Genomic DNA, 12,655 nt, shown 5'->3' with positions numbered 1-12,655 from the left:
TTTCTAAAAAATTGATATGTGCTCAGGCTTGGAGACGAGCGATAGCTGGAGCTATCAGGACTGAGGGTCCTGAGTCCCAGGTCCCCACTAGGTCTCAGGAAAAAAAGAAACAGCTATGCTATTTAGAGTTGAAGCATCAGGAAGGAGCAAAATTAGTAAGGGTAGCAAGAGTATTTAAACATAAAAACCTGGGCTAAAATGCTCTCAGGCTCTTGCAGCTAAGATGGGGATTGGCCATGGAGACTGGGGAGGGACTAGGACACATCCATGCCCAGGAGAAGAGGGACTGTGACCCAAGATAGGAGTCCAGTAGCTCCAGCTAAGGGGTGAAAAGGCCTGCTGTGAGGCCACACAGTATGTTGATTAGAAACAGAATTCTCGAACCAGATAGCCTGGGTTCAAATCCCATCTCTACTAATTACTGGCTGTGGATCACCAGGCCTCAATTTCAGTATCTAATAAAATGGGTGATAGGTATACTCACCTCAAAAGTGTAGGTGAAGATTAAATGGATTGGAATATGTGAAGTGCCTGGAACAGTCCTTGTCCAGCACAGGGTATGTGCTACATAACCATTTGTGTGTTACACGGTCTGAGAACCTACTACTACTAGAAATGTACTCCTAAAGCTTTGTAATTGCAGCTATAAACAATCAAAAGCATTTACCTTCAAGCCAAACAACAAAAAGCTCTAGAGATGCCATTCTTATGTTTATTTAAGGAGTGAATATACTGTTTGTCTATATATGCATCAGGTCTGTGAGGGGATTTAAAAAGATGAATCTGAAAGGATTTAACCTTCCAAGCTAGTAGAGGAGACAAACCCTGCGCACAAATAATTTCAACACAAAAGACAGCTAAATCCCTTAGGAAATATACAAAAAAATGGTAGGGTTGTTCAGAGGGGAAGGTCACTACAACTGGAAGAACCAAGAATGACTTCAGAGGGGTGGGAACATCTTGGACTAAGGAAAAAATCTTAATCTAAAAACCAAAACAAAACATTGCCATGATGGTAGAATCGTGTGTTGCTAATACACACCTAAAGAAAAGCCCTTAACTTTGTATGTCATTCTTCCGTAGTTATCACATTCAGCTTCATGTGCCTTTATACATTTTGCAAGTATACAAAAACAAAAACTCTCCTTAGTAAAAAGGAAGCTTTGCTTTTTCCTTCTTTGAAGAGTAATCGCAACAAACATTTCTAAAATAGTCCTGTGCTTTTTGACATGCACATATTGGTTGTTCAAAATGTACATCTCCCTTGGGAAATTCATTACATTTTAAATTATACATGTCTGTTAAAGCATAGATCTGTTCTACCTTCCATGTATTTGTTATTGCTGCTTCTGAAACTTCCTTACAGCCCCAAAGAGGTCTTAATCCCTGTCAAATGTTATTATGTTACCAACTTTTATGTAGTCTTGAAAGGGGTTGTTTATTTAGTTTCAGTGACTCCTTGTTACTGCCAAATATTATTTCATTTCAGCACAGATGTAAGGGGTCCAATGACTGGAATTATTTTACAGCCCTGACATTGTCGAGAGATGGATACCAGTTTAATTATGGACAGCTGAAAATGATCTAGGAGTCACCTGCTACAGATATTTATCATCATTATGAATTTCTCACCAAGCTGTGGTCTGAGCACTTTCACAACGTTCCATTTGTGTTGGACAGACAGTATGATCTATATGGAACCTATATCTTCAGTCACCTTTAAATTTATGTATAGACAGTTTAATATTGCTTGATTATTTTCTTTTCCTCTTCTCAAAGTGAGAAAATATGTTTCAGTCATTCCTGTTCTTTTTCTTTTCTTTTTTTCTGTTTCTCTCTATAGCCCTCTCTCACTACTACGCTTATCCTTTCAGCTGTTTTTTCAATTATGCCTCATTGGAAATTACTCATTACTTAAAGAATGTGAATTGGATAGACTAGACACACACAGGATCAAGTAATGCAATAACTACAATATAGTTGGCCCTAAATAAATGCAGAAAGAATGAAGGAGGGAAGGGAGCAGAGGGAACAGGAAAGGTGGCTGTAAAATTACAGAACACTATTCATGGAATTCCTCCATCTCACATCTGAGAAGAAATTAATAGCATATTTTTTCCTCTACATCCTCCCCATTATACACTGCACCATAACAAAATACATTTTTACACCTTCTCTTTTTATCTCTGCTTCTCTCTAAACAGATCTCAATTTGTCCTTTTCACATTGGACAGAGGGTTAAATAAAAGGGGTAGCCAGGTTATGGCCAGCTGATGATAAATTCAGGTCACTGTCTCACTGCCCAGTTGCTCCTCGTTCCATTCCGTTCTCTGCTGTCACAACTTGGGCTGTGGGATCTTCAAAAATCCCAACTCTGTCCTGCATGTATGACTAACCATAAGTACTGACTTTAGTGAACATTTGTCATGCATATGTCATTCATCATGCAAAGTTTTTACATGGGTTATCTCATTTAATTCTGGGTACAGAATTATGAAGTCAACACTACTTGTATTCTCTTTCTGTAGTTCTTTCTGTTCTCAGTTGGGACAATTTTGCCCCCAAGGGAACATTTGGCAATGTCTGCAGATCCCTTTGGTTGTCACAGCTCGGTGGAATACAGGGATTGGCTAAACATCCTCCAATGCACAGAAAAACCTCCTATGGTAATTACCTGGCTCAAAATGTCAATAGTGCCACCATTGTAGATTTTAAAAGGATGAGGTTTAGAAGGGTTAAGTAACTTGCCTGAGGCTCTGTGGTGATTTGTGGGAAGACTGGAATGCAAATGGAGCCTGCACTTTTGCATTCAGTTTCAGATACATAGTTATGGCTTCCTCAACTGATTCATCATATCTTGTACCAAAGGAGCTAAAATTCCCCATTGGAATCTTATGTGAGAACATCTCAATACAAGTGGCCCTTTTCAATCATTTGCAAATCATCTGCTCTTCCATCATTTTCATCAGATATGCAGAATCGGGCCCATCTAAACAGCCTTTCACTCTAAACCTGTAAACCCACACACACACACACACACGCACACACACACACACGCACACAGACCACTCAAAGACACACATTGGGGCAATAGTTCCTCTGGCTTTCTAATGATATAAGCAAACATAACAAGATGTAAGATAAAAGCAGAATGCATAAGCAAACAATCATACTACCTAAGCAGTAAACTTTAAAGATAGAATATATGGCAACATAGCTTACTATGATGAATAAATTGTATGTATTTAATATGACATATTTAATAATAAACATAGCCCCTTGTATTCTGCAGGATAATTAGATAGAAATGGTAAATAGTCATCAGTATTCTTTTTAAAATGCCAATCAAAAACATTCATAATCTTTTTCTGTTTTTATCAATTCTTCAATAGGTGCAAATCAGTTTTGACAGTGTTTTTAATATATTGAGTGTATTTTAATAATCTGAATAAACCCCAAAGGCAGCTATGCAAACACACATATTTTGTGCACACATGGGCATGCACTCATGTATACCAGCGGTCCCCAACATTTTTGGCACCAGGGGCTGGTTTTGTGGAAGGCAATTTTTTCACAGAGTGGGGAGCAGGAAGATTTCATGATGAAACTGTTCCACTTCCGAACATTAGGCATTAGATTCTCATCAGGAGCACACAACTAGATCCCTCACGCACAGTTCACAATAGGGTCCACACTCCCATGAGAATCTAATGTCACCACTGATCTGACAGGAGGCAGAGCTCAGGCGGTAATGCTCCCTTACCTGCCACTCACCTCCTGCAATGTGACCCAGTTCCTAACAGGCCATGGACAGTTTAGGAACTGGTCCTAACCAGGGGATGGGACCCGCTGATACATCACAAAAGTCACACACTGCATGCCCACACACATCGTACACAGGCACACACAGGTAGGTCCCAGATCTTACTTGCCAGAGCAGGTTTATTTTGCCTTTACTACTCTCCCACAATACAGAGTTGCTGCCTCCCCTTTGTTTAGCCCCAGTCATCCACCCACCCTCTCTGGTGCTTATCCTCCTCTGACCCTGGCTGGAGGGGAAGTTCCATTTTCCCTTCAGAGCCTTTCCCCTGAGTAACCCAGGCCTGGAGTATAACAGCAACTCCAGGCAGGGAAGCCCAGGGTGCTGCTCTCACCCTTGGCCTACAAGCACCACAAACGCTGAAACTGTGTTTACCCGGAGCCAGACTTAGGCATTTCAAATTTCCAGATTACCTCCTACCCCTAAATTCTAAACTGCCACACCTGTTACTTATTGCTCGAAATTACTTCATCAGTCACTAGTCCCTTTCATTCTATAATAAATAAAAATCTCAAAACATAGCTAATCCACTGGTATAAATAAACTTTATTCAAAGTGAGCTACCAAGTTAAATGTTTTCTATTTTCATGGCAGGAAGGATTTAGAAAGCAAAAAGGCGTATCTGGTAGCTAGAAGTGGGAGGGGTGTAACAGAGAGATTTAAAAAGGTAACAGAAAGGAACCAGAAGCAAATTCTGTATTCTTCCTATTCTTGCCCCATACCAGCCCTGTTTATCTAAATCCAAACAAAGACAAATTTCTTGTGTGGCCGCAAGCAGTATGTTAGCTTGGAAGCCATAGATTTTCCTTACTCTTCACCTTTAGCACTGTGTAAATCTGAGTACGCCATTGTTATTCAATACGTGTATGTAAGCATCTCCTGCATTAATAAAATTTGCCAAGGATGGTGCTGAAAAGGTATCATTCCTTTCAGTTTGGGAATCAAATAAGAGGGACAGAGTCATGGGATGATTAAATGAATATTATTTTAAATGAAATACCATATTTCACTTTTCCCTATCGTATAGACCTTCTCTGACCAAAACAATAGCCACTAGCCACTTGTGGCTATTTACACTTTAATTTTAATTGTAATCAATTAAAAACAAAATTTAAAATTTGTTTTTTTAATCTCATTAGCAATATTACAGTACTCAATAGTCACATGTGGTTTAGCGTCTACCATATTGTACATTACAGATAAAGAATATTTTCATCATCACAGAGAAACTATTAGCACTAATATCAACAAATAAGAGTTGGAGAATACTCATTGTTTATATGGGAAGTGGGGGAATGGACCCTTTCATACAGTTTTGGTGGGAACAAAAATGCCACTAACAAAAACACACACGCACTTCATAGAAAACAAGGAAAACTGAAATTGTTTAAATGTCTATCAATGGGGAACTAGTTAAATAAATGAGCAAACACCCACACAATAGGCGGCTATGCTATTTATTAAAAACCATATACATAAGCAAAACATATCAGCACAGAAAGCTGTCCTGGATGTGTTTTTATGTAAAAACACAAACCACAAAGCACTTAATGTGAATAACATAATCCCGTTTGTGTTTGAATATACATATATGTGTATATACTTTTTACCGTGATAAGAACTATTATACTCTTACTTTATTTAATCAATCATATGTTAGAGAAATGAGCTACCCAAAAGGATGTGTGCTGAAAACCTGTTTGCCCAGCCCTGTGCTAGTCTGAACTGAGTCAAGCTCTAGCTGATGGATTCTGCTTCTGTTTGCTGAGGACTTTATATATCCAAAGCAATCCTAAGTCATTCACCTCCCCAAAATAGGTTAAGTATGAGTCATATTTTGTGAATTTTTACAGTTACTGCAATAAACACTATGGGCCTCCAAGAAAGTCCCTGAAGCCAAAGGATTCTTTTAGGGAAACTGGTGGATATTTGGAGCTCCTGGAGGGAAAGTGCTCTCCCAGACCATCTCTCTTCTACTACCCCTCTTCCCTCTGCTTCACACAACCACAGCTTGCCCTTTCCTCTGCCACCTCACTCCCATAACCTGTTCTATGCAAGAGAAATCCAGATCCAAATCTTTATGCAACCTCAAATATGCAGCAGGTTAAGCAATGATTCAAACTGCTTCATGTGACTTCTTGTAAACATAAAAGGGAAATCATACAGCAGGCTTCATGGGAGTCCATTCTCTTTCTCTCTCTCTCTCTCTCTCTATTTATCTGTCTTATGTATGCACATATATGCATATATGTATAAATGTGCCTATGTACATATGTATGCACACACACATACATGCATGCATACATTTGGTTTCCATGAGAGCGCCTAGGGCAATTCTAAGCATTGGGCTTGTGCTTACTAATGTAGGGAGGTTCTAGAGAGAGGAGGAATGCTTAGAAGGAGAGAGGACACTAGTGTCTGTAGGTGGACCTGATCCTCAGGCAAGGAAATAATTTGGCTCATTTGGTATATTTTTGTAGGATCAAATCATTAGATAGTAAATATGATGTAAGTCTTTAAACCAGGTCAGTGATAAAGGAAATATTTTTACTTCTTAGTGTGTACAGAATTACAAGCTCCCTAACAGAGAAAAAGCATCTAGACCCCTTAAATATCTTCACGCAATAAAACATAAACATGGCTTCTGCCTCAGCTGCACTCTTTGAAGCTTGATTTCCTCCTTCACCAATCATTCCTGGAACTGAGTGACCTTTGGTCATTCAGTGTAGAGCCTCTCTCCGGTCCTGGCAGGCCTCTCTGCCTGGAGAGCTGACCTGAAGAGGTCCAGGAGACACAGGCTTTGCCTGGCAATAGTCTTCTCCATTTTAATAAGTCTCATTGGCCCGTAAGACTCATGCTTTCTTGAGTTCCTGATTCATGCCAAGCACATTTACTGGACATTTTGGCCTAAAGAGCACTAAGGTTTTAACCCATTTAGGACTGTTTTTCTGACTAGTTCTGGAAGCTTAGATTTTTGCCTAATTACTCCTCAAGCACTGCCACTCACTGCTCCCACATTCTCTTATGTCTCTCATCTCCCCAATAACTATAGCCCTGGCTAGCTTATCCCATAGTGCACACACATGTGCACAGGTACACACACATATTTTGACATAGATGATGGGCAAATAATCTTCCCAGTGCTAGAATGTTGAAGATTTGATGATGATTTTAATTAATACAACTAAGGTCAGGGAGGAGAAGCCTTTGGAGATGTTATGTGGAAAGGTACATTTCCTCTTAAATTCTGTCTCTTTAATTTTTCTTCCCTCAAAAACTTGTCCTTCAAACAAAGATTCCTGAAACATTTGTTTTTCATCTGAGACCAAACTACTGGCTACTGAATGGGTAGCATTGTGAATTATGGGGCATAAGAAGAAAGAATTTTGAAAGGAAATTAATTTGTAAACATTTTTCTTTTTCCACCTCTTTTAAGAAGGACCCACATACCATGAAAATGTTGTCTCAGATTTTGAGTTCAGCATAGACTTCCATTTTCATTAATTATTCCAGTAATTCACAATATCATTCCCTTTGGGGGATGCGCAGAAAGAAAGTGGCATTTAGAGAGTCAAGCCTTTTCAGAGCAACCCTGGGGGAGGCCAAGTATGCCTGGCCTCTGCCATTCCTAATGGTACCGGGGCAGGCTGTGCCTTTCTGCAGGATGTGGCACATCGAGTCTGCCTCCATGTGGGCAGCCTGAGGGCAGTTCGGGAGGAGGACAGCGCCCAGGGCACTCCTCAAGGCTGCCTGTCCACCACTGCTCGCTCTCTCTGTGTGTGTGTCCGTATGTCATGAGAGCATGGGTGCCTGGCAAACTGGTGAAGCCCCTCATCACCTGTCTCCCCATGTCAGGGCAGGACCTCACCGTTACTTTGATGCTGTGCTGGATTTTTGTTTGAAACCAGCACTCCACATATAGTTTTAGACAAACCAGTAATAACTATCATGGCCTGCAAAATACTTTTCTCTCAGGATGTTTCGTTGTGCTTTGAGTACATTTTAACATAGTGAGGTAACATTCACAGACTCCTAAACAAATCACCTCCAGAGACATCCCGTCCATCGCCATGACGCCAGGCAGGCTTCACCCAAACCCCCCAGACATAGGTGAATATCCTGTTTTCACAGGTCATCAGGAAAAGAGACTCCACAGCCTCTCTGGGGTAACCCTTTTCAGTGTTGACTTCCCTTCAGCGCTGTCATTATCTTTGTATTAGAGGGAAACACTAGACTGCCATGACCTTTAAAAACCCACATTTGAATGTTTTGAATCAGATGTCACAGAGCCTGATTGTCAGCACAGTATTTAGCTGGCATTGAAAAATGCAAACCAAATATTGACATCTACTCTTGGGATTGGATCCAGTCAGACAGCTTTCACTTTACAGTAAACGCCTGACCTGCCGTACCCTTAGGATCCCCTTCCACGTGGGATCTGGTCATCGTTAAATGGTGAGGTTCTGCAGGTGTACTGCTACATCTTTCTGCTCCCAGAAATCACAGCCATCATGTCCCTTTCCCTAAATCGTGTTAGCAGGAGCAGAGCTGCCATAAAAAGCAAAGCACCGTATTTCCTAGAGTCTTCACTTAGACAAATGCAAAGATTTCTGATACTTGGTTAGTTCCTTTGGTTTTTAGAAAAGGCAGCTTTAAAGGAATCTGTCTCTGGCTTTCCCCTTCTGTGATGCAATGCGGGAAACCCCAATGTGGTCTCTAAGAGGTCCAGTTACATTTTGGCACATGGTAATCCATAGAGCCTTCTGCAGTTAGAGGAAAATAGGTACCTCCCTTTCTTCCGGCTATTTCCCTTGGCAAAGTAACAAGTCAAAAGGAACTGGACTGGTCAGGAAAGCCCTGACCAAGAGCTCAGACAAGATACAGCTCCGTGAGATGCAGCATGCGCAGTCATTGTCTGAGACCAAGGGCCTGAAATTGACACCATATGTGCCCCAGGAGTGATTACTCCAAGGGGGGAGAAAAGCAACATGTCAGAACATTTTAGTAACACCTAATTCATCCCAAGGTTATAAATAAATATGATGCTTGCTTAAAAACAAAAGTCAAAAAATACTTCAACTAGATTACTTCTGTGACAGTGCTTCAGGCAGAGGTGAACTTTATTAGGGAGACAACATGAATAAAGAGAAACACATAACTACTTTTTATGGTATATTTTACGTGATTTTATTTTTTTTGCAGTAAATAAAGTGGTTATAGGGCTCCAAGGAAAAGGGCCCAGATGTTAGAGCGTTGTGTGAAATTTAGGGGAAACAAGCTGTAAAAAACACAGTCATAAAACAGGCTGTCAGTGCCACACATCTGGACAATACAGCTGTATGTTCCTAGTGGCTGTCGTCACCCAAAGAAAACTCAATAACCTTATTTCACCCCAATTAGGCTGCATACCAACATGATCAACATTAAGTTGCAGGGGGGAGCAACATTCATATGGCGCCTTTGTGTCAAGCAGCTTTTATCTTTCATTTGAATTTAGTTACAAAGAAATAAAAGACTGCTAACATAGTCATTTCCACTATTATAAAACTCTATTTAATTTATAATGTCCTAATAAGTCAAAGTTTGACAGATTGGACTACTGGCTACGCCAAACAACAATAGACTTTCTGTAGCGTGAATCACCCTATCAGTCATCCTAAAATGGAGGCCAGCCTGTCTTTTCTCTACCCTTTTCCTGGAGTCTGAGTTTAACACCATCGTTGGAAGCACTCTGCCTTATTGGAAAAAGAAGTCGATATTCAGACAATTCAATTTATTTAAAGTAGAGGGTAAATGCCCCTCTCTGTAGCATTGAGGCATTTTTTCCCTTTTTTTTCAGCCAGCAATGAGGTATCTTTCCAGTATGGCAAATAATATAAAATATAAAATTTCCTTTCATCTTTTCATCACTGACAGACTGTGCCAAAGATTATAAAACATCACTTTTTCTCATAATTGTGTTTCTCTATAGGTGTTAATGGCAGCAAAAGCAATTATGGATAGCGGAGAGAAATTAACCTTACCACTGATAGGGAAACTCTTGAAATTTCAACTTCTCCAGATTAAATTTAAGGACCAACAGCGACGGGAAAATGAAAAGAAGGTACTGTACGATCTGGTGGGTTTTCTAAAGAGGGCAAACGGTGAATGAAATGGAGCCAGGTTTCTCCAGGGGCACTTCCTCTCTTCTTAAGCCTACCATTAAGTGTTACCTGGCAAATTTGGCTGTCACCTCAACTTCTTAGGAAAAAGGCTGTCCAAAGATCTGGAGGGGTTATGATAAACCCATTAAAAATCGGTTCCCTAAAATATGAAGGTTACAATATTCAAAGCATGTGCCCAAGATTGTTTCTATGGCAGTATATTTATATAATAAAGTTGTAGCCAAGAAGGGACCCAGGGAAGAGACAGGGAGTCAGGAAAACTAATATGAAAAGGACAGTTGCGGGGAACCCTCACAGTTCAGGTCTGACTATTTAAGATAGTTTATATGATACTCTATAGATGTGCCTTTTAAAATAATAGGCATATCGGTACCTTCATAATAATCTGAATATTTCAGCAACAATCCACCACTTCTACTTCTATATTACACATTTGATAATTTCTTCATACCTGGATTTTTTGTTTAATTTGCTTATAGAAATCAATCTGTGTGTTTTCCAAAGACTCATATTTGCATATGAAAAATATTTCAAAATGCTGTTAGCAAACTGCTACCAGGTTCACATCCATTTGCTATCATCATAGCCCAAAATAAGATGTTTTTCTTATTTTCCAAATCATGCTGAATTATGTTTGGAAAGCCCAGTGCTTCAGTATGTACATATGTAATGTTTGTGTCTGCATGTGTATGTATGAAATGGATTTGCATATGAAGTCATTTCTTTTTGCCTTAAGTGGAAAAGGCAAAATCAATTCACAGAAGCAAAAAGAGAAAAGTGAAAATGTTCCAATAGTGCCTCCTTCACCTTTTCAAGACCCCCAAAACCTAGGTTTCCTATTTGAATTGGCCTCTCAGCAAGATAATTGTAAAAAAAAATAATAATGCCACCTTCTATTTCAATATAGGGCTTTATGTTTTTTAGAGATAATTCCCATATAGCATCTTCTTAGGGTGGTACATATTGTGCCCAGAAAAATTCTACTCATATTACCACAATTGATAACATAGTTTTCCATCTAGTGAAACTCTTTCCATCGTGTTGGGGGAGTTGTACATTAAGAAGTACTCAGGGTAATTAAGACTTGGCAGAAGAAAAATTGGAAAATTTGAAACTAGTATAGAAACATCTCTTGCCTGTTTAAATTCCAATGCCATACGGGAATCTGAATTATAAAAAGCAGACTGTAATTCTTGCAAAAATTTCTGCAGTTTCTGTTTGCTTTGCCCTTTCCCACAGCACTTAGAAATAGTGCGCTAAAGAGCAGCAATTTACTTGTTTACCACTTACTGCATCATTAATTGTTTATTATAGGAGTAGATTGTGGGTTTCAGTTAACAAATTTTAAGTAAAAACAAATAAAATATCCTAGTAGCTTGGAAAACGTTTTTAAAGCTTGCAACAATATAAAAATATTTTTGCACCATTATTTTACTCAGCATTTCTTTGAAATGTGAGCTCTAATAATACAATTAAGGGGTTCTAAAGATATGGAAATAATCTTTATCTGTTGAAAATTTGAGAGTTCTGGGTAACTGGGGCATGAACCTTAGAGTTTTTATTTTCTTTTAAGTATTTAATACAGTAAGAGAACTTTTGAGCAATTAAGAGCCAATGATTACATAATCTAATATGACATCTCCATTATTTTGGGTTCCCAAAGCACCAACCCCAAATCTCTGAGTCACAACCGTATGAGTAAGTGCTAAATAAATTGATGAAAACACGTTGGAATGGAATACAATCAGGAAAATACTCCTGGTAAAGGGGAGATGAAGGCAGTTGTTTGTGGGATGATATCATTGATGTTCATTTCAACAACACTGCCTAAGAGGTCAGTTGAAACCATCAAGGCCAATGCTGGTCAGCCAAGGAGTTTGGCAATAAACGAAACAAGCAGAAAGTATGCAAAGCTGACACCATGCTGTGGATTTGAATATGAAAGAAAGAAAAGAGGACTTTACCTATATCTTTTCATCTTTCCTGAACCCACAGTGAGATTCTGAAATTTCTACAAGGTTAGTGACTGACTCCCCAACTTTTTAACATCAACATATCTATGTAGATGTTGTCTTTCAAATGTTAATTAATTGCTTACATCTGTACAACCCAAAGAGTGTTTTGTATATTCTATGTTTAATTTTTGAAATTGTATTTTTAAGAATCAGTGCTTGAAAAATATCTGTAATAGAAATTATAGAAAATCTTAGGTGAAAGTGAGGGCAAAAATAAGTAATATAACTAGGTACCTGTTCTAACGTTTTAGTGTTTCACTATATATTTGATCCTGTTTTAATCAATCAAAACTTTTGGAAAAAAGATAAATATAGTTTTAATTGCCAAATACAGTGAAGAAATATCATTCTTTTCAACTTCATTGCTTTTAATAACATTTTAGTCTGGGCTATGGTTAACATTGCTTTTGCTTTCTGCTTTGCAAGAAAGCTTGCTGGGTAATTCATATTATAAGAAATACGAGGAAAGATACTTCTAAAATGAACAGTTTTAAAACCTTCAGCATGTAAATTTCTGGTATACAAATGCCAGCCTCTAATTGCAAATAACTTAAATCTATCTGAAAACATTTATTTATTTGGAAATACCTTGTTGATGAACTCCAAATATAAATATCATGAAGAAAATGTATTGTATTTCCATAAACATATTTTAG

The 12,655-nt window shown here is 38.7% G+C and overlaps 1 protein-coding gene across 5 annotated transcripts in view; it reads left to right on the top strand.

The window, feature by feature from the left end:
• Nucleotides 1-12,655, top strand: part of SPAG17 (sperm associated antigen 17) — a 234,437-nt gene that overhangs the window by 60,174 nt on the left and 161,608 nt on the right. For all 5 annotated transcript variants that reach the window (XM_050748555.1, XM_050748550.1, XM_050748562.1 and 2 more), the window contains exon 4: nucleotides 9,792-9,923. In XM_050748555.1, coding sequence (XP_050604512.1) covers nucleotides 9,792-9,923 — 132 coding nt within the window. The remainder of the gene's footprint in view (nucleotides 1-9,791; nucleotides 9,924-12,655) is intronic.

This window comes from Macaca thibetana, chromosome 1 (assembly GCF_024542745.1).
Source record: "Macaca thibetana thibetana isolate TM-01 chromosome 1, ASM2454274v1, whole genome shotgun sequence".
NCBI lineage: Eukaryota > Metazoa > Chordata > Mammalia > Primates > Cercopithecidae > Macaca > Macaca thibetana.
The sequence above is the reverse complement of the archived record's forward strand: the minus strand, read 5'-3'. Positions and strand labels throughout refer to the sequence as shown.